The sequence below is a fragment of the Puma concolor genome, chromosome D4 (genome assembly GCF_028749965.1).
Source record: "Puma concolor isolate L17-30 chromosome D4, mPumCon1.1.hap2, whole genome shotgun sequence".
In the NCBI taxonomy this organism is placed as follows: Eukaryota; Metazoa; Chordata; class Mammalia; order Carnivora; family Felidae; genus Puma; species Puma concolor.
The window spans coordinates 89,033,249-89,058,160 of record NC_141679.1 but is presented as its reverse complement, the minus strand read 5'-3'; the positions used below and the strand labels follow the sequence as shown (position 1 = coordinate 89,058,160).

At 51.7% G+C, this 24,912-nt stretch overlaps 1 protein-coding gene across 1 annotated transcript in view; it reads right to left on the bottom strand.

Annotated features, from left to right (window-relative positions):
* The window catches only part of GPR107 (G protein-coupled receptor 107), a 71,388-nt gene that overhangs the window by 21,952 nt on the left and 24,524 nt on the right, over window positions 1-24,912 (bottom strand). The window contains exons 5-14 of the mRNA XM_025932858.2: window positions 24,590-24,729; window positions 21,850-21,887; window positions 20,352-20,408; window positions 16,880-16,990; window positions 16,435-16,568; window positions 12,415-12,490; window positions 9,893-9,966; window positions 9,402-9,519; window positions 6,437-6,567; window positions 4,336-4,379 (exon numbers count right to left, since the gene is read on the bottom strand). Coding sequence (XP_025788643.2) covers window positions 4,336-4,379; window positions 6,437-6,567; window positions 9,402-9,519; window positions 9,893-9,966; window positions 12,415-12,490; window positions 16,435-16,568; window positions 16,880-16,990; window positions 20,352-20,408; window positions 21,850-21,887; window positions 24,590-24,729 — 923 coding nt within the window. The remainder of the gene's footprint in view (window positions 1-4,335; window positions 4,380-6,436; window positions 6,568-9,401; window positions 9,520-9,892; window positions 9,967-12,414; window positions 12,491-16,434; window positions 16,569-16,879; window positions 16,991-20,351; window positions 20,409-21,849; window positions 21,888-24,589; window positions 24,730-24,912) is intronic.

Sequence of the window (24,912 nt, the reverse complement as noted above, 5' to 3'; positions counted from 1 at the left end):
CACAGCTGGACTCTGGTATTTGCTTCTGCAGTCAATGTGCTGTCCAAGAGCTGTTTTGATTGAAATGTGTGAAGAAAATACGGCCTTGTGCAGATGGGGGCCTTTCCAGATAACTGTGAATAGTCTTTGATTCCACATGAAAACTTGACAAGTAGTAGCTTCTTTTTTCAAAAAAAAATTTTTTTAAACGTTTATTTATTTTTGAGACAGAGAGAGAGCACGAACGGGGGAGGGTCAGAGAGAGAGGGAGACACAGAATCCGAAGCAGGCTCCAGGCTCCGAGCTGTCAGCAGAGCCCGACGCGGGGCTCGAACTCACGGACCGCGAGATCATGACCTGAGCCAAAGTCGGCCGCTTCACCGACTGAGCCACCCAGGCGCCCCAGGGAGAGAACCTTTCTTAAGCAGGCTCCACACTCCTGTGAAGCCCAATGTGGGTCTTGATCCCATGACCCTGGGATCATGACCTGAGCCAAAATCAAGAGTTGGATGCTCAACCAAATGAACCACCAAGGCGTTCCTAAGGGTTGAGGTTTAACAACACCAGTCGTTTTTACTATTTCATCGAGGCCGCTCTTAAGTGGAACGAGCCTCTCCCACCCCCTGCGAGCAGCACCGATGCCGAGAGCAACGGCCACTAACACAGTCCTGTGCTACCGCCTTGAGTCACGCTAAGGCACCAGCTGTCTCACCCACCGTCCCTCCTGTACCATCAAGTGCAAACATCAACAGCAAAAAAGGATGACCGTGTCCGGTGATGAAAACTGTTTTGACCCCGAGGGCCCTCTTGAGGACGGCTGCCCTGAAAAACACTTCCCACGGCCACAGCAACTTCCCGAACATGGCAGCAGCTCAGGATGAAGCCGTTCCTCTACAAGCCTACAACTAGCCCATCACCATTTGTTTAAAGGCCTCTGAAGCTCACATAAAAGCCCAGAGGCCTCAGAACACTTCCTCTGAATCTTCCTTAGATGGGGGGGGGGGGGGGGGGGGGGGGGGAGGGGTGCGGATAAGAGCAGTAGCAGCAGAGACTGTTAATTTGGTGGACAACATCTACCCCCAGGCCAGTCCCCTAAGGGAAGGACACTGGAGAAAGAAGGAAGCAGGTCCAGGCTCAAGGGCAGTGACAGCCAGTCAATGTTGGCAGGTAGAACACAGTAGAACCCGAGCTCGGGCGTCTGCGTGTGACTCAATTAAGCTTCCTCTCGGGGAGCACAGCGTGGCAGTGGCTCTAAATGACACGCGAGTGGAGAGAAGCACCAGCATGTGACAGAGGAGACAAAGACACAGCTGAAGGCCAGCGGGCGACTGCATCCTTAACGCTTCCCCCGGTTCAGTCAGGAGGACTCCAGAGACGAAGAAGTAACCACCACCCAAACAAGCACTCCGAAAGCCACCCACCGGCCCACACGCAGCGCTCCCCCCGCCGAAGTCGGCCCGAACTGCACTTACTCGGACAGTCTTCCGCCCAAGTCACTGTCAAGGTCGTGTGTTGAGTCAATGGCCTAACGAGCCTATAAACAGGACCCGGAGCCTCAGCCTCCATCCAGCAAAAATGCTTCCAAATCTAGCAGGAGACATTACTGCCCGTGGCCTTCACTTTGCCAGCTGCCTCTGGGACGGGCTAGATCTCAGAAGGGCAGACTGAGGAGCACGGGGGGGTCACTCAGAGCACCCGGGAAGCTGCGGTCGGGCGGTGGCCCGTGTCCCCACTCCAGCCTCTGCCCCGCTCTGACCTGGCCTGCTCTGCAGTCACACCTGGGCGGCGTGCCAGGGAGGGGTGGGGGGATGCTGTTCCTGAGAGTTCTCTGCAGGGGGGACTTGACCGTGGGAACGAGGCCACCCTGACTCCAGAACTGTTAACAGGTGTAACCATTTCTCAAAGTACCGAATGAAATACACAACTGCAGATTAGCCAAAAAGCAGCCACGGCCTACAGATCAACTCCCGGAAAGAACGTGGGTCAAGGCACCCCCCCATCTAACCTACTCTGTCCCCTCAAAGGGTTTGTGATGTTTGCTGATGAGAAATGGGTGCTTTCTCAACAGTCTGTCATCCCTAGAAGGAGAGCCCTGGAGTGCTCATGGGACCGCTCTCTGCTGAAGAGGTCCCATGCTGTCACCTGGTGGAAAAAACAAGAAACTGCGTGTGAACCAGGCGATGACAAGAGCATTCCAGTTCGATGGTTTCCCTTTACTACAGATGCTTGCTTGGGGACAATTCCAACCCCATCTTGGGCGTCACCTGCTGTGCTATCCACCCCAGGCAAAATACCTGATGAAGAGCTCGGGGAATAGATGGTCACAGACGCAATTCATTACCACGGTTACCCCCAAACTGGGGGTAAGAGCTGGGCGCAGAAGGCGGAGAGGCAGTTGGAGGGATCAGGATGATGCAGGATGATGCAGGATGATGCAGGATGATGCAGGATGATGGAGGTGGGGGGGAAGGGAGCTGGTGAGGAAGGGCCAGAGGAACCCACAAGGGGAAAAGGCGAGACTAGGAAGAAAAGTATTAACAAAACTCATCAACCGAAAGACATCACCCTTGGAATTTTTACATATTTTCAGCCAAGGAGTAAGAAAAACAAATTCAGAAATACTGAAATGTATCAAGATGAAAAAGTAGAATGTCTCATCTCAGTGTATAAAAAAAAATTCTGAGTACTGTCCACAACCTGATGTGGGGTACGAACCCACCACCCTGGGATCAGGAGTCGCTTCCCCGCAGATCAAGCCAGCCAGGTGCCCTCAATGTGTTAAAAAGAAGAGAACGACCAATTTGCTGTTATAAAAAGAATAACAAAGCCACCTTTTGATATGACAGGCACAGAAAAAGGAGAAAAAGACAAGGCTATCCCCAAACAATAGTTATTCCCAGAAGGTGAGCTTTCATTTTCCACTTTGGGTTTTTCCGTCTACGGCAGGCGCTTTAGGAAGATTCTAGTTTGTGTTTTGTTCTCTGTAATTTCCCTTTCCCCCACTCCAAGAAGGCAGAGCGCTCTCTGAGCTCCTTGGCTCAGGGCAAGGCGCTGCAGTCAGGCTGAAAGCGACACATTTAGGCAAAGTTCAAGCTGAAACTCACTAGCAAGAATCTGTCCCAGAGGGAGAAGGGAACCCAGTTCCTCTGAAGAAAAAAGGGGAGAAAATCAGAGCTATTTCCCGGGCCTAGAAAGAAAACACGAGCTGGCGTGTTCTGCGAGTGGAGCCTGCACCCACTGAGAGGCCGGGCGGGCCTGGGGAGGCTGGACTCCGCACTGACTGGGGCTCCCAGCCGAGGCAGGACCCCCACACGCCAGGCCGCCCAGCGCCAGAGTGCTACGCGGGCCGGATGGCGGGAGTCTCCCCAGCAACCACTGTGGGCCCAAACTGTAGGAGCCACAGATGCCCTGGGGGCCGTGCTCCACAGAAGAACCCCGGGATCTCTCTGGACCCGGGGGTGAAGCCCTGAAATCGGGTCTAGTTCAACTTAAAGAAAATAACACGGTATTAATTTTATGGCAAGTACGAAATAAGATTTGTACCTATTACTTGATTTCCAATTTTCCTGAGATGAATCCACGTTATTTTTATAATAAAAGAAACACAGATCAGCGACAAAACTTTACGAACGCCACCAAAGGAATGATCTGCCTTCCAGAACACGATTTCCCAGACCTGGAGGCAGCTCAGAGCAGAGAAAGCACTGCTCCGTGGTCCCCGTGGCCTGAGGTTCCCCCTTTATGCCACAGCGGCCTGTGGCCGGGTACTATTCACATACGCGCAGAACCACACAAAACATTTTCTTTGTGGCTTCTTTTCTTAGGAGGCTTGGTTGGAAAAACGAGGAGCTACAGAAGGCTCTGATGGCACAGCCGTTTAAAAGCCAGAGAGCTTCAGAGCTTCTCTCTGGCATCAGCCTCCTCTTAAATTAATACCGACACGTCTATTTTGAAAGCGTGTTAAATCAGCAGGAAGGGGTGCTTTACACAGAGCCATCCCCAATCCATCATACCTCCTGTTCTCACAGCGAAGTGCTATCCGGTCCTTCCCAGACAAGATTTTCTCTTCCTGACTCAGTTCGGAGAAGGTGAAAACCACGTTCACACGTGGAAACGCAATGAATCATCTCGGCAAGCAGCAATCGCCCCCATGCCTCCTTACACAACTGACCTCTGCAATGTTCACCACCTGCCTCTCCAGCAAACACCCCCCCCCACCCCCGGCTGCTCTCATAAAGCCCCCGGGGCTCCCCCAGACTCCTCCCCAAGAGACAGCGGCCCCTCCACCTCCCGGGAGCGCCCGGGCAGGGGCTTCAGGGAAGGCCCAGCAGCACAAAGGGGCACAAGGAAACTTGCCTTTTCCATCTGTGGCTGACGCTTCTTGTAAATGCCTGATTGACCTAAAAATGAACATTTGGAGAACAAAAGGTTAGCTCACACCAATCTGCACTCTTCTGTGTTTCCAACACTAGTAACTCAAGGTCCTGAATTCCTCAGTCATAAGCTGACGGGCTGGACTAGATGGTTTCGGAGCACTCTCCCGAATCAACGTGACCTCTACATCCAGCACCTGGCCGTGTACGGTACTCAAGCCCGAGCGTTAAGGACGCCCTCTAATGGCTGAGAAAGGTCTGCCAGGGCCCTGGGTGTGAGGAGAAAAAGCAAAATGCAATCATTTCAACGCTCTTGACCTCTCTCTCCACCTAAAATCTCTCACTTCCCCAACTACCCCCACTCCCTGACACCGCACTGGAGCGCACCTGCTGCCCACAGAACATGGACCCCTGCACACGGAGGCCGGAGGCTGATTTCTCAGGTCTAGGTCTTGGAGCCTGTGAGCACATGGCTTCCTGCAAACTCAGTATTTCACTGTCTGGAATTCTGCTGCCAAGTGGCAGCCTCCAGGGAGCCTCTTCTCCTGCTGCGATGTGCCGGGTAACTAATTACCATCATCGCTGTTCAGACAGGGGAACACGAACATTATTAAAGGTGCTACGGGAAGGTCTGTCTCCAAAGGATGAGGACAGCCTGGGGGGGGGGGGGGTGGCGGGGGGGGCTCACAGATGGGGCCACCCACCCTCCACCTGACCCCGGCTAAGGGCTTTCTCCTGAGACCCCCGCGCCCGCCCCCTCACCTGCCCACCTGGGAGATCTGAACGGCACACCACTCAAAAGTGAGCCGGCACAAAGCCAGCTCCAAAGTCATCGGTGCCGCTCCTGAAGCTACCTCTAGTGCTCGATGCTTTTCGTTTACGGCAACTTTCAGAAGATGCACTCTCGAGAGCATCACCATGTGACGTCTGCCCCTTCGTGCTACAACGAAGGAGGCGAGGGAAATGACCACCTGCAGCCCTATCGCTCCCCTGCGTCTTCCCCAAACCTCCAGGTCCTTTCTTTCTGCCGAAGGCGGCAGACGAAGAGTAGGGCTTGCACTCTGTTCCGGACAGAAAGACGCTTCTTTCTACCCGAAGACGGTGCTGGTCATCCTGCTACGGATGCCTGGGCTACCTGGTCCCGGGCACGACGCAGGGAGGTGGGGGAGATCGGGGAGACTCTCCCATCTTCTGGAAGCTGCTGGCTACACTGATGTATGCACAACGTGTCACGTACGATGGAATAAGGGTCAAGAGTGAGTCTAACCGGCTGGAATGAGGATTACCCTCCGCTGGTACCATATTCTAAGTAATCGGAGTGACAGAATAAGCTGATAAGCCCCAGGATCTTGAAAAATAGGAGTTTACTGCAGCGTGGACTTTACCGTTAACACAACACAGGTAAGTCCACTTTTTAAGACTTTATTCCAAAAGGAGTAACCTTTCAAACAGCCACGGACCTAGATCACTGTAAGGGTGTTGAATCTTTGCTAGCCTTTTTTCCTCTCCTTGCTTCCCACTGAACCGGTAATTTCCTTCACGTGGCATTAAGATTTAATGAGGATATCTTCTCTCAACAACCACTGGCACTAACATTTCTTCACACATAATCAAAGCGCAACACGTGCGTCTGAAGCCCGCCATTCTGAAGACCTCTGACCTGGGAACATGTTGGGAACTCTCGCTGGTTTATGTTAACGCACTTCCTCACCTTCCGCCTACCTGGCAAGAAAGCTGTTTACAGGATTTCTTCAACTCTCCTCCCTCCAAATTCGTGCTGCCGTTATGTCGCCCCTGAGTTCTCATTTCCAGACCCTTCTCTATGATCTAAGCTGTGATAAAAGCCAAGGTGCCAGATCAGCTGTATCGGAATCCACGGAGGGACAAGATCAAGACCCGAATTCCAGGCTCCTGCTCCTGGAGGCGGATTCAGGTCCGCCTGAGGACCCAGGAAGCTCATTTGCTAAACCGATGCCCCGTGTGGTTCGGACTGGTTTGGGAACGGCTGATTCGGGGGTCTGGACTCGTCGGATGCACGAGCCTCGGGGTGCACCGCGGCCCCCCACCTTCCTGCGGGTACTCACCACACCACGGGGAAGAGGATGGCCCCACAGCACAGCAGGTCTACCAGAAACAGAGAATCCTTCCACAGGCCATACTCCGTCGTTCCCTCCTCGGTGGACTCTATGATGATGTAGGCCACGTTTGCCAGAACCTACGGACACGAGAAGTCGCTGAGGCCCTAAGGCAAGGGCAGGCCTCCACAACAGCGGCCCCAAGGGGGGTGGGCACTCGGGCTTGCGGGCCCCCGACCACAGCCACGGCATTCTCTCCAGGGCTACATGCTTTTAAGAACACTCCACTCTCCCATCCAGGAGCCGTGTCTGTGCCCTCCTCCTGAACGTGCGACTGCCCTGAGCGACAGTCAGGCGGCGCGAGTGAGGCCATGTGATTTCCGAGGTAGGTCGTACAAAGGACGCCGCCTCTGGCTGGCCCTCTCGGGGGAAGTCGGTCTCTGGCAACCCGGAGGCTGCCAACGTGGAGAGACCAGGCAGAGGAAAAAAGGCGGAGGAGCCCCTGCTGTTCTCGCCCCGCCTGATCGAGTCTTCCCCACCCAGGAGAGGCAGGTGAAGACTGAGGTGACCCCAGCCACGGTCTCACTCACTGCGCGAGGGCCCCCATCAGACCCGCCACGCCTCAGTTCTTGACCCCCACCGAACGCGAAGAGAATACATGCTTATCGCCACCGTGTTTGGGGGGATTTGCGACACAGCACAGACCACAGGGACCCTCTGCTTTGCTTTTCAGGCCTCCGGGGCCTCAGCAGGGCCAGGCGGTGGCCTGAACAGGTGGCACCGCACTCAGCCACGACGCCCGGTTTCCTCAGGCCCGGGTTCTCCCTGGGCAGCTGCTGCCGCTTCGCAGAGACAGGCTTTTAAGTACCAGAGGGTGTTATGAGAGACCAGGGCGACGAGAATGGCAGGTTTGGGCCCAGTGCCTGAGAGGCCACGCTGCTCTTCCTTAGAAGTAGCCCCACCCAGGTCCCCTCCACCTGGGACATGGCTCAGTTCTTCCCCCTGAGGTGCACCTGCGACCGCGTGCCGCTCCACTTGGCCCTGGGGGTTCAGTCCCGGCACGAGTGTGCTGCGAGAGGCCCCAGGGCCTGGCTACACTGGGACGGCAGGCAGTACTCTGCAGAACCTAGGAGATGCTCTCTGGGAGATTTCCGGTAGGTGTGGATGCACAGATCACAAGTCCTCTGTCCCAAACACTGTGCTCGCCTGCTGTAAAGGTCACCCTGCACACTTTGACAAAGAGTGCAAAATCTGTCACGCTGCTATTCGGGACATCTCAAAGTAAGGTTTTCCTATCTAGGAGCTTTCAGTGAAATGATCGCAGAAGCCACACTTTACTTGGTATGAATGCAAAAATTACTCTGAAATTCGGGCCTTCCTCTATCCTGCGCGCCTGCACGTGGGACTCCACCTCTGAAGACAAACTGGAAACAAAGGCTTTCTCACCTTAAATCCCTAACTCCCCTCCGTCCTCAGCTGACACTCTTGACATGCGACAGAACGTTCCCTGGTGTGGCACGAAATGCCAAAAATGTCCTTCAAGGTCTGTGCGTACGTTTTGTGCACCTCTCCCTTCTCGCTCAGAGCTGTGCACCGGCTCCCCGTGGCCACGAAGAAATAGTTTTACTTTCCGGCTGCCGTCCAAAGCCTTCCCAGGCTGGCCTCTGTGCTTATCGATGTCTAACTTCCCTATATTCAATTCTTTAAATGCCGTTTCCTCAGAAGGGCCGGCCATGTAACCTTGTGTTCAGCTCCCTTGGGGGTGCGAAAGCCAGAAGGCCGCGCCCCATCACATCCCAGCTTGGGTGGGGTGAGGATACAAGATTCGCCTGGAGGGATGGAGTCCGGGGGTGGGGGGAGACTGGCTGGGGGGGCATTTGCGGCGCTTGGGGGAAAAGGCCCCAGGCCCTCCTTCACGAGCTCAGACGCTCTGGCAGGCCGTAGAACTTGGCCCGGGGCCGGCAAGGTGGCCCTGGGAGCTCCACAGCCAAGACCCACACAGATCCTCAGCCTCTCTGTTCACTCGGCAACAGACCACCCGCGTCCACTGCTCCTCTTCTGACGGCCACAGGTCTTTCCTTAAATGTCTAGGCAAGGCCCTTCTCTACCTTGCAGCCTTCCAGATCGTTCCGATTCGGGTGATGAGTCTCTCCTGGGAAATCTACAGCAACTGGTCTGCACCATTCATCTGGCGCTAACACAGGTCCCGCGTCATCAACGTGGAGGTGGCTCTGGGGCAAATGCTGCCAGAGCACCAGTCGCCAGGGTGAGGAGGCAGACCTGGGGGCCCAGGGAGGTGCCCGCCCTCCCCTCGCCCGCCACACCCACACTGTGCTCCCCAGGGAGGGCGGCCGAGAACAGTTTCACCAAACCCACGCTCCTCGGTCGAGCAGAGCAGTCCTGCACCCCTGCCAGGCCCTCTCTGCTTCTCGTGAGTTCTCCAAGCCCAGTGTCTGCCTCCAATAAGACTGTTACGCAGGCGACAAGGTTCCTGTCCCCAGGGGCTCACGACCGGGGAAGGCTGGCCTCAGCCCAGGGTCCTGAACCAGGAAGGGCTTGATGAACAGCTGTCCTGAGGTCCGCTTAGTATTCTACCTTGTGAAGCCTCACCGGTGTCATTCGCGGTTTTAAAATCACCTGTTAATAAAATCACTGTGTGCCTGGGCAAGGCTAAGAGGACCATTCTGTCAGAGGGGAGCCTGGCGCAGGAAGGCAGGCGGCAGCTTCCCGGACTTCCCAGCCCCTCCCTACTCAAGGCACAGGCGTCCACACACCGCTCGCCAGCTGAGTGACGGCGGACAGCTCTCGGGGCAACGACCCGAGGCCCGGGTCGGCCAGACGGCAGAGGGAGAAACCCCAGGGGCACGAGCTGCGGTTCTGGGTGAGCCGACGCCCTCTTCCCGGACAGGCCGGGAGCTGAGCCCTGAGAAGCGCCGGGACACCGCCAGGACACGCGGGACTCGGGGCCCTTTACCTGCAGTGGGATGACGATCATGAAGATCTTCTTGTCTTTGTCGGAGAGGATGTGCTTAATGAAAGCCCAGCCGGTGCCGATGAGCGCGATGGTGATGAACAGCAGTGCCCCCTTCAAACTGGAAGAGAAAGCATTTCAGATGCCAACGGTCTCTCCAGACCTTCTCTGCCGGTTCCGCCGCACAGCTCGTTCGCGACTGCGTGCGTGTCTCGGAAAAGAGAGGCAGCCAACTTCAGGAAACGCCTCGAGTTCGCCGTGCACCCCACTACCTGAGCAGCCCATCCCCCCACGGAGGCAGCCCCCTCCCGGGAGCAGGCCAGCGGCCCGGGGCTGTCGTCTGCACAGCCACCCGCGTGCCACACACCCCTGGCGCGGCAGGAACCCAGAGAGGCCGCCACGGGAGGGCAGGGCTCTTGCTCCCACGGCCTCCCCAACTTCTCCTGCGCATCATCTCACGCGACAAGGGTTCACGGGTCCCTCTGCGTACTTACAGGTGAGTGATGTAGTACACGACAGCCCAGCCCTCGATCGGAAAGCCCTGGGAGGAGATGTAATGGTAGTCGATCTGCAACCAGAGAAGTGTCTTTCAGAAAGGTCCACCTACCACGCGTCTTCGTGTGCACAGTGAAACGGGAAATGCCACCACAGGACCTCACGACGGGGGATGCCCCCTCCACCCCACGCCCTGCTCCCTCACTTGTCTATCCACAGTTAAGGATAGGAACGTCAGGAAGCATGAGAAACCAGCCACGAGGTTTCAACGCCAACACGCAGGCCAGGTCCCTCTTCTGGGGCAGGGGATTCACCGGGGGCAAATGGCTGCCTGTTCTGGTCTTTAAAATCCCCACTGCCCAAAGGCCACAGGTTTTTATGGGATCCCAGCTGAGAACTTCCCCTTGCCTACCCCAGCTTATTCCATACGTCAGTCAGTCGGTCAGCAAAAAAAAAGCCATGTGGAATTATCTAGGCTCAACTGTTTTTGTTTTGAAGAAATCTGTGAATTTAGAGCTACTTAAAACCACCAATGTATGTTAATTGAGGTGGCAAGTTTCAGAGACGCCTGGGGGGCTCAGTCGGTTCAGCAACCGACTCTTGCTTTCAGCTCAGGTTATCATCTCAAGGGTTCGCGAGACTGAGCCCCGAGTCGGGCTCTGCACTGTTAGCAATTCTTGGGATTCTCCCTCTCTCTCTCTGCCCCCTTCCCAGCTGGCATGTGCCTGCTTTCTCTCTCTTAAAAATAAATGATATTGGGGCGCCTGGGTGGCGCAGTCGGTTAAGCGTCTGACTTCAGCCAGGTCACGATCTCGCGGTCCGTCAGTTCGAGCCCCGCGTCAGGCTCTGGGCTGATGGCTCGGAGCCTGGAGGCTGTTTCCAATTCTGTGTCTCCCTCTCTCTCTGCCCCTCCCCCGTTCATGCTCTGTCTCTCTCTGTCCCCAAAATAAATAAACGTTGAAAAAAAAAAAAAAATTTTAAAAATAAATGATATTAAAAAAAAAATTTTTTTTTTTAACATTTTATTTATTTTTGAGACAGAGGGAGACAGAGCATGAACGGGGGAGGGTCAGAGAGAGAGGGAGACACAGAATCGGAAGCAGCCTCCAGGCTCTGAGCCATCAGCCCAGAGCCCGACGCGGGGCTCGAACTCACAGACCGCGAGATCGTGATCTGAGCTGAAGTCGGCCGCTTAACCGACTGAGCCACCCAGGCGCCCCCCCAAATTTTTTTTTTTTTCAACGTTTATTTATTTTTGGGACAGAGAGAGACAGAGCATGAACGGGGGAGGAGCAGAGAGAGAGGGAGACACAGAATCGGAAGCAGCCTCCAGGCTCTGAGCCATCAGCCCAGAGCCCGACACGGGGCTTGAACTCACGGACCGCAAGATCGTGACCTGAGCCAAAGTCAGACGTTTAACCGACTGAGCCACCCAGGCGCCCCCCCAAATTTTTTTTTTTTAAGTAAATAAAGTAGCAGGTTTCAGAAGCACACCCAAAATGCTTCCTGGCACAACTCACAAACGCTGACAGCAATTTCTTCATTCTATCACAAATGGCTACTTAGATACTAAAGTGACTCAAGGATCCTGCCATTCATCATCTAGAAGGTTCCAGAAAGAATTTTTTAAATTTAACGTTTACTTTTGAGAGAGACAGAGAGAGAGAGAGACAGAGCACGAGCGGGAGAGGGGCAGAGAGAGAAGAAGACACAGAATCCCAAGCAGGCTCCAGACCACGGGCTGTCAGCACAGAGTCCGACGCGGGGCTCAAACTCACGAACCATGAGATCATGACCTGAGCTGAAGTCGGACGCTTCACCGGCTGAGCCCCCCAGGTGCCCCAGAAAGAGTCTTTTAACTCAGATCCAAATGGGAAATTATCCAAACGACTGTCATTTCTAGAGACTGTAAGTGGACACATCACGACGCCTACGACAACCCTTGTAATTGCAGGAGAGCGCATGTCTGGATGCTGTCGCCCTCAGAGGCGCAGCCTCAGGAGCCTCACGGGCCTAGAAACCCGGCAGGCTGTGGCACTCCTCCCTCGGGCAGGCTCACTTCAGCTCGCACCTGGACTAACTAGGCAAAGTGCGAGCTCGATTCACACGCCTCAATATTTAGGGCATCACTTCCCCGAGGAAGTATGCTAACACTGGGCTTCAAATCAAATGGGAAAGATGTTTAGAAAAGTAAAATCGTGGAAACAATTCAGCAGGTGGCACTCTAATCCCAAGAAAGGACTTAAAAAAAAAGGGGGAGGAATAAAAGCAAGGAAGCAAGGAAGCAAGGAAGCGTTCTAGGAAAACTCTGGGAACGTAGGCAGTATTAGAAGAGGTCTCGGGCCAGGTCAGGGAGGGTGTAATGACTCATCCCTGTGATGGTCCCTCCCGTACCAAAGGAGGCTCCGTGACAAAAGGACTTCTTTAATCTACTGTTTCCCCCCCCTTCCTTCCAACTCATTTTTCCTGATTAGAGGCACAGCACATCATTTCATAAATGACCCGAAATATTAATACATACCGCGTGGAACACCAGGGAAAGAGACTTGGTGAAAGGAAGGGCTGCCATCAACCAGTGAATTTTAAATACGTCATTCCTATAAAAACAGAAAAGAAAGAATTAAAAGACAGTCATCAGATACATTTACAAGGAAGCAGTGAATACAACCTAAGCAAACCAGAAACACGAAGCCTTTTTTGAGACCTAGTTTCCACCAGCAGAAACAGACCCAACGGGGCCCCAGAGTCGCCTCTCGCGCACAAGTCTGTGCCGTGACCACAGCAGCATCAGGTACCAAGGCCACAGGTCTCTGTTGTGACTGCAGCAGCGTCAGGCACTGAAGCCAGACAGGACGAGTTCCAGTTCCTGAGAAGATGGAAATCCACACAGCTGGCCAGCCTCGTGCCCAGAAACCACCCTGGAAAGGCCACAGAGGCGAGAACGAGGCGGCGGGATCTACGGAACTGGCGAGAGCTCTCCCTGGGAGAGCAGAAGGGGCGCAGGCGCAGCTGTAGGGGCGGGGCTGCGGCCCGGCCCGGAGGGGGGCAGGGCGGAAGGGAGAGCCCCGGGGTGGTGCCCCGTCCCCTCGCCCTCAGGGCTGGGACCGGCCAGTGGGGAGAAGCGCCCACTCCCACCACCAGGCCTACACAGGTACTCGCCCACCTTCGGGCTGCCAGCCATTCAATTCCTCGACCCTTTCCGACCTCACCCTGGGAACTAACCTAATGGGACACAAGACGCCTCCGGAGACAGATTTAAAACTATGAAAGTACATTGAGACTTGAATAAGAGCTACGGAGGAAAGTCACACTCTCAGACATCAAGACATTCTGCGAAGCCACAGCAGCAAAAAGTGTGGAAGGGGTACAGCGTCCGACAAATAAGCCAACAGAACCGAGAGCTTGGAAATGGATTCCTGCGTGTATGGAGGCTTGGCCTACGACAGACGAGGGGCAGCCAACTGGCTGGAGAAGGACGGACCATTTAATAACTGGCACGGGGAAAATCCACCCAATCCTGTGTGTGTGTGTGTGTGTGTGTGTGCGTGTGCGTGTGCGTGTGTGTGTGCAGCTGTGTCCCCACTTCACATTTACATAAAGAAGGACTCCAGATGGATTTCAGCGCCAAACATAACTTACATCCTTTGTGACCCTGGAGTAGGAAAAGGCTTCTTCCGAGAAGCCCCGCCCAAGATTAGATAGCTTTGACTCTGTTAATATGAATACACAGGTAAGTTTAACAGACCGGGGGAAGAAATTTGCCATGTCTGGGACAGACAAAGGATTGATGTCCACACTATGCAAGAAACTCATGTAAAGTGACAAGAAAATGACAGAAAACCCAAAGAAAATGTGCAAAGCACAGAGACGGTCACAAGGAGGGGAACCCAGATGGTTAACAAGGCCCCGGAAGGAGATTTCACGTCACTAGTGGTCAGAGAAATGCAAAATAGAATGAAGCACCAGTTTATACCCAAAAATAAGATGCCGGTGGTGTCTGGAGAAACAGGAACCCTTTGCACCCCTGGCAGGAGTAGAAGCTGGTACGGGCCACCTGGTGGCGGGCGCTTAATGAAATTAAGGAAGACTTTACCCCCTGCCCAGTGCACCTCTTTCTGGGAGCGCACCTCCGAGGCTGCACGGAGCCATAAGGGGACAGGCCAGGGAGGGGTCCCTCACCAAAGCGATGGGTGAGTAAAACGTGGGGATGCGCACTATGGGGTAGCCAAAACTGAATGAACCGGACGGACACACGGCAGTGTGACTAGGCCTTGACACAGCTACTACTGCATGACAAGTGGCACGGACAGCAATCTAGAGCTGGCATGGTTTACGAAAGTCACAAACGTACGCAGGAACAGTAAACACACCCACGCCCAACAACACACATCACGTGCACCGGAGCAGCTGGGAAGGACCGAGAGAGGGGTCGGGGGTCGGGACGAAGGGGAAATGAAGAACAGGGGCCTGGCACAGACCGATAGGGAGGGTGTGTCACAAACTGACGCACGCTCCCTTTCCGGCCGATTTCCCCCTGGTCCTTTCCCTTCCGACGCCTACCTACTCCAAGGTCAAAAAGGAAGTCAAGGCCAGAGTGGCGACGACATCTACCCAGAGCGCAGAACCGCCCGCTGCCGAGACGGCTCGCTCACACACCCCGGCCCCCCCAACCTGCAATCCTGCTCGAAGCGCCAGCGGCCGGGGCGGTGATGACACGGGAGGGAGAAGAGGCTCGAAAGAGAGCCCCAGTAACTTGGCAAGAACACGGGTTCTACCCTGCCAACCTTCACCCCTCTCGGCCCCCAGTAACCTCTGCTGAAGATGGGGCATCGCCCACCTCCAGGAGGTGGAAGGTGAGCGGACAGAGCCCGCATCCGGTGCTGGACTGGGCAGGGAGCAGGCACTGGAAAGCGAGCGGCTGTCTGTCCTCCCCTTCCACGCGAAGTGCCGTGAACCACACACGTGCTGCGTGCAGCAGGTGCGCCTCTTCTGGCCACAGAGTTAAAACTCACCGTCATCTCATGTAAGCGGACCAGCGAGAGGGACGGTCTCATCGCTAAATAAACAGAAACTGAAATACCCCTGAGCACCTGTCTGCTCAGGTGTTTCGTACGCACCTCGCATTTGCATAGTGCCCTGATTTGCAAAGTCCTCTGGCGCAAAGGATTTGGGGGGAAGGCGGGGGAATCACACAACACACCTAAGGTTCTAAGACACTCAGAGGAAGGCAGGGCAATGACCCCGCCCCTGTTTTGTGGCCCAAGGAGTGAAGCGAGACACAGACGTGGGAGCGGTCCGTGTTTACACCTGGAATTGGGTCTCTGAGTCCCAGTTCTGATTTTTCTAATAAAGGAAGAATCAACACTTCACTGGAAAACCTTTTTATAGCCTGAATTGGTTAAGATTCTTGTTTTCTTATGAATGGCCACCTGATTACCCCAAACACAACCATGCACGGTCCTTCACAAGTAGACGAGTGGCTCTTTCCATCAATCCAAATCTTAAAACAAACCGGAGCCTGCACTGCCCTGGCCTGAGCTCGCTACCCCAGCTGAGCATGTCTGCCAGAAGACAGGCTCCTGGGGACCGAAGAGGTCTCGATTTCTGCCCAATGCTCCACAGAAAGAGGTATTCCGTATTTGGGATGCCTAATTATCTTATGAATTTAAATGACGCCACGTTACAGTGCCATATGCATATACCGTCCTTTACTTAGTTTACAGATCTTATGTAACAAATGCTCATACTGTTCTCCAACTGAAAAGTAGTATTTTATTCTGTTTTTTGGGGGAAAGGAGACAGAATTAAACGCTGGTCCCACACACACATGCAGCTGCTCCCTTCAATAACCGAGTACAGGCAGATAAAGCCTTTGGGTTTCAGAAGAGAGGCCAAGAGCCGGGCAGGTGGGCTTTGAAGTTTTTCCTCCAGTGACAAGTCTCTGGAAGCCAACACCTCTGCCCGGTAGACGGGCAATATCGAGCACAGGGCAGTAATGCTACGCTCTCAGCCAGGCTGTGGCTCCCTGTCACTCTCCTCCTCCTCATGAACAAACAGCCCCTGAATCATCAAAATACTTGGATCTGCTGTTTAAACAAAGCAAAGAGGGAGGGGGGCGCCTGGGTGGCTCAGTCAGTTTGGTGTCCCACTTCGGCTCAGAACATCAGATCATGGTTTGTGGGTTTGAGCCCCACGTCGGGCTCTGTGCCGACAGCTCAGAACCTGGAGCCTGCTTCAGATTCTGTGTCTCCCTCTCTCTCTTCCCGTCCCCTGCTCATGCTCTCTCTCTCTCAAAAATAAATAAAAATGTTAAAAACAAATCTTAAACATAAAGAAATAAACAAAGCAAAGGGAAGAAAACACCACGGCATGCCAAGCCCCCCCACACACTGCAAAGTCTCCCTGTTTCAGGAAAGATGCCCTTTGAAGAGGGCAGGGTTGCTAGAGCCAATGCCCCCCAGGCACAGAAGCCAGCAAAAGGTGAAATTATACACATCTCAACATACTCTAAGCTGGATGGCTCAAGGAAGTAACAATTTACCGTCGTTTTCGAAGGATGTGAATCCAGATGGTCCCAGAAAGGAAAAAGAAAAAGGCCATAGAGATGTATAATTTAGGGAGAGGGATCTCTCCTGCCGAGAGGTAGCTGTCAGGGTTCTTCTCTGTGATCTCAATCTGCAACGAACGTGAGATTAATTTTTTCTTTTTCAAGAACAGATCACCCCACAGCCAGCAGTCTGTCGCCTTAGCTGCTTCACTCGGGCCGAAGAAAGTACCGGCAGATAGCCACACTCCTAACGCACAGCGCAAAGTGTAAAAACACCCCAAACTGCTTTGTATTTTCTAGCTTAGGAATCCTCTGCAGAGGTGAGATTCCGGCCATTTTTTTCTCCGACTCCGTTTTAAGGGTTGTTAAAACCCACTCTTACAAAGAAACAAATGCCTCACGTTTTACGGGGCTGACAAAATCCACACGCAGTACTCACATCAAGGCTGAAGGAGAGCTCGTCGCTAGACCGCAATTCGTTCCCGGAGCATTTGTGAAAATAAAGACTGTAGAGGCCTTCTTGGTCATCGGTGCTGATGTTAAAGAAAAACTGTAAGTGGAGAGGACAAAGATTTCAGAATGCCAGATCCCCGGCGACGTGTTTAAATCTTAGGAAGAAATCAGGGATGCTAAGGGCGGAAACAAATACAGACAGACAAATGACCTAACCGAATTCCCCCAGGGCAGAGACCAAACAGGTGTTTTCTTCCTCTGCGATTCGGTCTCTGTCCAGGCGACAGGAAAGGGGACGGAAGTGGCTGGTGAGTACCCGCATGCCCACTACCTGGGGTCTACGGTCCACTCCCTACCACCCTGGTTTTGTCACAGACTCCCCAGCTGTGGGAGGTGTGGCTGGGGGCCGCAGGGATGACCTACGATGCAGGTACCTACTTTTCAGTCAACACGTCGTCTTGCTCTTTTAGGTTAAAAACAAAAACAAAAACAAAAACAAACAAAAAACTCCCGAAAAAGGAAGGAGGCCCGCCTGCTACTTGAAAAGGCAGAGGACGAACACTCCCTCGTTAAAATGTATACCTGTGATTTCAGACAACAGGGACACAGGCCATATTTTCTACATTTGCACACTTTCCTGTTTCTTGCATGTTTCAGGTGTTCAAACGGAGTTTAACGTAAATCCAAAGACATTTTGTAGATAAGATTAGAAAATACGACTCCTTGGTCAAAAACATTTTGCTACAAGCCTAAGATAGGTTCTTGAGGGCTACACAGATACACGATAAACCGTAAGGAGAAGCGAGGAACTGACGGGGCTATGACATCTCTCATAACAGTTGGGAAGGGATGTGAAGGTCACACGGGGTTTCTGGGGTGCTGGCACTGTTCTATTTCTGGCCCCCGCTGATGGTTACAAAGGTCCACTTAGACAGGATAGGGAAAAAAACAGGTATCTGACGAGAAGACGGAAATAAGAGACCGAAGGTATTCAAGCTGGAATTATTCCTTTGTTAAATCATCTCCCAAGCTCAGCTGTCAATGTCAGAGCGTATGTCTTAGTCCACGCAAGGTAGCCAGAAAACTCTTAACGTCTTGGTAACTTTTAGTTCCAAAAGTAAGATGCCCATGAAGATTCTAAGAAATAGAAATTTCTAAAAAAGTCAGCAGAAATATCATGGCCGATCCCAGGAGGCACCTGACCGGCAAACAAAATCAAACACGAATGTATATTCTAGAGTAGGAATAAGGCCTAACGGTCCCCTCCCTGCTTTAGGCACATAAACTATCATCCCTGCTCCGTGGATGGGGTAGAAAGGCTCACGGTGACTGCCTTGTCCAAAATTAGCGAACAGCAAGGCAAGGGGTCATGTACCGACTTCTTTACGAGAAGGGAAGCCAGAGAGAAGGCAGACTGGCCATCCACTGCCTGTCGCATGCACCCCGAGAACCCTGCAAACTGGTTATCTCAACGTTCTTAACCATCACACAAGCTGCTTCCCCACGACACTCACCCTGACACAGAGCGCCAGTAAGTGACAAATGTGTAAATCCCACCACGTTTTCTTTCCTTGGTGATTTTTAAAGAAACGGTTTAGAGAAATTTCAAAAAGCTTACTGTCTTAGCAAGCATTTTAAGATGAGAGAAGGAAAGAAGGGAAGTACCTCTCGTATTTTCTTAAGGAGGCAGTGAACAAGGTGGTTAAACACATGGGCCTTGGAGTCAGACACACTTGGGTTTGAATCCTCCCCTTGGACAAGTTACTTAACCTCTCTGAGCCTCAGTCTCCTCATCTGTAAAAGGGGAATGATAGCAGTGCCTACCTCACAGAGGTGCTGGAAGGACGAACTGGGGTAACGACAACGTGTAAGTACTCAGCGCAACGCCTGGCACCCAGTTACTCGGCTCCGTGATTACTAACGGACACAGCCTATTATGGGCCGGGCCCAAGGTTAGGGACTTTACATACATCAGTAATAAAACAGATTTAAAAAAAACCTCTCCCTTATGGCTACCTTCTAAGGGGAGCAACAGAACATCCGCATAATAAATAAGCGGAGTACACAGCAGGTTGGAAAAAGGAAAAGTGCGAAGGGGAAGCCTGCAGGGACAGGGGAAGGAAGGGAGCTGCATTTAAAACAGGGCGAACGGAGGAAGCTTTGACGAGATGATGATATTCGAGCAAAGGCGGAAGCTTTGACGAGATGATGATATTCGAGCAAAGGCTTGAAAGAGGAAGAAATTAATCATGTGGACTGTGAGGGACAAGCATTTCCACTAGGGGGCACAGCCACAGCAGAGGCTCAGGCCTGATCGGTTCTGGGAGGGAGCAGCAAGGTGGCTTCCGCGGCTGGAGCAGAAAACAGAAGCCGAGGTCACAGACAAGACGGCAGCCAGAGGCAGCCAGACCACGTGGCCTCGCAGACCGGGAAGGGCTCGAGGCTTTTGCTCTGAGGCAGATGGGAAGCCGCCAAGGGTTCTGAGCAGACGAGCGTCCACAGGCTCTCAATTAGCTACTAAAACCTGGGGGTACTAAATTTAAAGAACATATAAAATTGTTTAGAGAGGCAAAATGATCTATGCTGAAAGAAATCAGGACAGTGGATGCAGGGATGGGGGGCGCTGAGGTGATAAAAATACCAGAAATCTCAATAGAGAGTGGGTTACATGGGTGCGTGCCTTTGCCAGAACTGATCAAATTGCGTTGTGTAAGCCCTGTGCGTTTCACTCGAAGCAAATCAGACCTCAATTAATGAAAACTGCTTAGAAAAGAGACAGCGATTCTTACAAATCCACGATAAAAGATTATTTGTATAGTGTTTCACAAAGCACTTTTATATCTTTAAAAATGACACTTACAAGAACTCTATGAGCTAGGTTCCATCATGTTTCACTTTCAGATGACTGGAGAGCAAGATTCGGGAGTTAACTGAGTTGTCTGAGGTCACCACCTAGTAAGTGGGCGCTGGACCCCATCCAAGGCTGTAAGGCTGCCACACGTGCTCTCGTGCACCGAACAGCGGGACCAGCTGGGCCGGTCACTCAAGGCCTAGGGGCCCCGGTGAATTCATCTCTCAAATCCTACCGGCATCGTCAATGATCGCCACAGGTCTTCCTAGGTACAGAATTCTGTGCTTCTAGAACACTCTGAATAGGGGGCAGCACGGGATTAAAGAGGCAGAGGTGTGGGGACAGCCGGGCAGACGTGGGCTGGAATCTGGACCCTGTCACTCATGCTGGACATTCACAAAGTGGCTCATTCTCAGAGACATGATCTGGTAAGCGGTGGGTAACCGTGTCCACCTTGTAGGTCTGCCAGGGAAAGAGCGACCGCGTTCGAGTGACCGATGTGTAGCATGCCTAAACTATCGTTCCTAAACTCAAACTTCCTTCACAAATTCACCCATTTACGCTGTAGGGATAAATCCTACGGAGATGACTCCAAGAGAATACATACCTGAAAAGAAACTGCCCCATCGCTATTGTGAACAGAAAAGGATTTTTCTCCCGTGGCCTAAAAAAGAAAAAACAAAACACAATCGCCTGTTTTAGGAGGACACTGGCAAAAAATGTATGCTCATAAAAATGGAAATGGAAAAACGAAACCAAAAACACATCCTTTTAAAAAAATCCTGAGCTGGCTGACCTTCAAAAGCTCTCTGAAAATAAAATTCACCATCCTTTCGAGAGGTCTGAGATCCCCTTTCCCAGAGAATGGGGATTCCTCCTCACCTACTTCCTACTCTCTGCGGTCTCTTCTGCCTCCCCGATAACCCCCTGTTCCCTGCCCCCGCCCTCCCGATCTCCCCCCACCCCCACCCCGGAGCACATCTCTGCTCTTACGGCTTCAGCAAGACTACGGATGCCTGCCCAGGTCACACCCCGACACACCGCCTGGACGCCATTCCCGATTTCAAACCACCGGCCTACTGCCATCGGCGCAACCGACAAGTTCTCAGCAACGGAAAGGAAGGGACTCCGGATACAGCCAACAACATGGCCGAACTCAAAACGGTCACGCGGAGTCAAAGACGACAACCGGGGCGCGTGCTGCATAAGGCACTTCTACAAAGCTCTGCGTCACTGATCTGCAGAGGCGGACCGGTGGTTGCCGGGGGTGGGAGGAGGAACCTGCAGGACCGTGAATGGGTGCACGGTCTCGATCGTGGTGGCGGGTTCACAGGTGGACGCTTAGGGCGAAACCGTTCAAAGTGCGCACTTAACCGCATGACGATTACCCTTCAACGCATCGGTTCCGACGCAGTGCTGCCGCCTGGGTGCCCCCTCGCTGAAAATTCAAGATACCCCAAACCCAAACGTTGCCGATTTTTCCTTCTGCGATTTCTACCACCTCTTCGTCTACTGCAAACAGTGGAAGATAAACACCTCCCTCCCCTGCCTCGCCCCCAGCCCTTACTTCCCATCCCAAGGCTCTGCTCTGGTTGCAGACCCTCACGACGCTGTCAGGGCACCGTGTGTTTTCACAGCGGGCGCTCTTCCGGGTCCTCCTCATTCCACTCTCCCCCACTCCCAGGCTCCTCTGCACGTTACTTGCAGGGCAGCGTCTGCCCCAAACACCATCTGTATCAGTCTTTCCTGACCAAGAACTCCTGAGGACTTCCTATTTTGGGTGCATCAATAAACACCCTCTATTGTCTGGACCTATATTATCTAAGATCCCCCTCTCTGCTCCAGGCACACCTTCTATTTCCCACAGGCCGGGGCCCGGCACCTGTCATGCTTATTCTTCCAGTGCAGTAATAGCTCTCCCGACAGAGAGCAACGCCCTGTGGAGTAGGCACGCGCACCTGTGTGTACCTGCTTATGTGTATGTCTATACATTCATACCCACATTCGTATCCCCACATTCAGTCACTTACATATACAGCCACACACATATACACACAGCTACAAATATACGCAGAAAAGCTGAGCAGTGGGTGGTCAGTTCTTACCTTGGAATCTACCGTACTTCTTTTAGACTTTCCACCGTCTAGAAGCAGAAACATTTAAAAGATGTTACTGCATGATTCAGCTCTTAGATATATTACAGCATCACGTTATGAGGCTCTAGCTTGTCTAGTATCAAATAAATCAAACAAACAAGGTGAGGCCGTATGCTATCTTGTAGAATGCCAACTCCTCAGATTCTAAAACGATTCTTCAATTGCAGAAGCAGCAAATTGGAGCTCATAAATGCTCTCTTTTTAATTTTTTTTAAGGTTTATTTAGTGTTGAGAGACAGAGAGAGCACGGGTAGGGGAGGGACAGAGAGAGAGGGAGACACAAGATCCAAAGCAGGCTCCAGGCTCTAAGCTGTCAGCACAGAGCCTGACGCGGAGCTCGAACTCACAAACCGTGAGATCATGACCTGAGCGGAAGTCGGACGCTTAACCGACGGAACCACCCAGGCGCCCCATAAATGCTCTCTAACAAAGGATAACATTCAGTCCCAACAGGGAAACTCATCTCTGAATAATCTAGTGTATGTTATTGCCAGAGATGCCACATGGAGTGACCTTCCTCATTTTCTAAGTAATCACATTTAAAAACAGATCATTGTTTCAAAATATGTACACACGGGGCGCCTGGGTGGCTCAGTCGGTTAACATCCGACTCTTGATTTTGGCTTAGGTCACGATCTCATGGTTCCTGAGTTCGAGCCCCACATCGGGCTCTGTGCTGACAGCGTGGAGCCTGCTTGGGGATCTTCTCTCTCTCCCTCTCTCTCTGTCCCTCCCCTGTTTCTGCATGCACACACTCTCTCCCTCTCAAAATAAATAAACAACAACAAAATATGTGTGTGTGTATATATATATATATATATACATATATATGTATATATGTGTATACATACATATGTATATATACATACGTATATACGTATATATGTATGTATATATGTATATACACACGTATGTATATGTATATATGTATATACACACGTATGTATACGTATATGTATACATAAACACATATGTATATATACACACACACATATATATACATATATGTGTGTGTGTGTGTGTGTGTATGACATCTATTTACACATACAGAAAAATTCATAGCAAATAACAGTAGCATAATTGATGCTTTTTCCCAACAGAAGGGAGTGTTAAGATTGCTAATGGCTTCTTTCATGGAACAGAGAGGGCATCTGGGCCTTATTTTTATTTAAGATATCTTCATGGGGAAGACAGGATCTCAACCTCGGTATAGGGAGAGAGTTTCAAAATAAAAGTAGGAAAAGGATACTTTCCGTGCAGCGAATGTGTACGTGAGCATGAGAAACCAGCACGAGGAGGAAATGGTACGCAGACACTAAACTGCACCATCACGCAAAGGTAACGTTTCTGTATGTCTTTTAATTGGGATTAGAGTTTTGACACACTGAGAAAAAAAAGTGTCAATAATAAAGAGTAAGTTCTCTTTAAGAACTAAACTACCAGATAAACCTGACAGTTAATAAAAGAGGCAATAAATATAAACTGGTTAATCAACATATGGAGGAAAAGTGCAACGTCAGTAGTTAAGAGAAATACCCAAACAGGAGTCCTTTCTGCCTTTTACTTTGGGTCCAAAACAAACAAACGTACACCAAAATCCCAGTCCTGGCTAGGACAAGGTGATGTGGGCACTATTCTTATAGATTTTCCAAAAGGACTATCAATTCATACAACTCATTTGGAAAGGAGCTGAAAATAGTACCAATATTCTCTCAGTACTCCTATCCTTTGAAGCGAATATTCCAGTTCAGGGAACCCATCCTAAAGAAAGTTCTAGAAATGACCAAAGTTCTACAATAAAGAACCTCCAGTGCAGCAATATTTATAATAGCATGACAATGGAAATACGTCTCCTTAAGGGGAAAGCTTGAGCAAGTTACAGTATCCATATAATGGGATGGCTGGTAAGAATGAACTATCTTAAAGTTGAGTGAACAGGGATGCTTAGGAAATTACAAACATGACTATGACTTTTAAACATCGGGGGCGCCTGGGTGGCTCAGTCAGTTAAGCCTCCGACTCTGGCTCAGGTCACAATCTCACGGTTCGTGGGTTCGAGTCCTGCATTGGGCTCTGTGCGACTGCTCAGAGCCTGGAGTCTGCTTCAGATTCTGTGTCTCCCTCTCTCTCTGGCCCTCCCCTGCTTGCACTCTGTCTCTCTCAAAAATGAATAAACATTAAAAGAATTTTTACAAGAAATAAAAATCAAATGTTCTAGACCCACCCAGGAAACAGCTCAGAAGAAAACAGAAATACGGGGGCACCTGAATGGCTCAGTCGGTTAAGCCTCTAACTTCAGCTCAGGTCATGATCTCACAGTTCCTGAGTTCGAACCCCGCAGTGGGCTCTGGGCTGGTGCCTAGCCTGCTTGGGTTTTTCTCTCTCTCTCTGCCCCTTCCTCACTTGTGTAAGGGCTCTCTCTCACTCTCTCAAAAATAAACTTAAAAAAAAAAAAAAAAGAGAAGAAAAAGAAAACAGAGATACTAAAATTCTAACACAAGGTCAGAGAAATTACTGTTCTGTTTCTCCTTTCCCCCAGTTTCCACCTTTTTCTTTGAGGGTTATTTATTTTTGGACAACCTCCAAAATAAAATAATGCTATTACTGTGTGTGGTTTTTACCTGGGGATAAAGAAGAATCTACGAAGCAGGGTGGTAAAGAAAATGCTGTTCTCCACCTTATAGTTTACCTCGTTTCTGCTGAGTCTGGTTGCCCGCTGGAACAGGGTCAACACCAGGCTCCTGGCTCTGGCCAAGGACTTTCTCATCCTTGCTGAAGATGATCTTTGGTAGCTGGGTACCAGCGTCTGGTGGAGATCTTACTCTCACCCTAAATTCAAATAAGAGAAAAGTAACCAAGTTCAAAGGAATGCTAGGGCCCTTTGAGTGCCCTGTGTTACACACTGTCCCGGGGTCTAAACCCATCATCTCAGGTAGTCCTTACGAGGTCCCTGATGTGGATTCTACTGTCTGCTTTGTACACCTGCTGAAATGGGGGGTTGGGGAGGTTAAT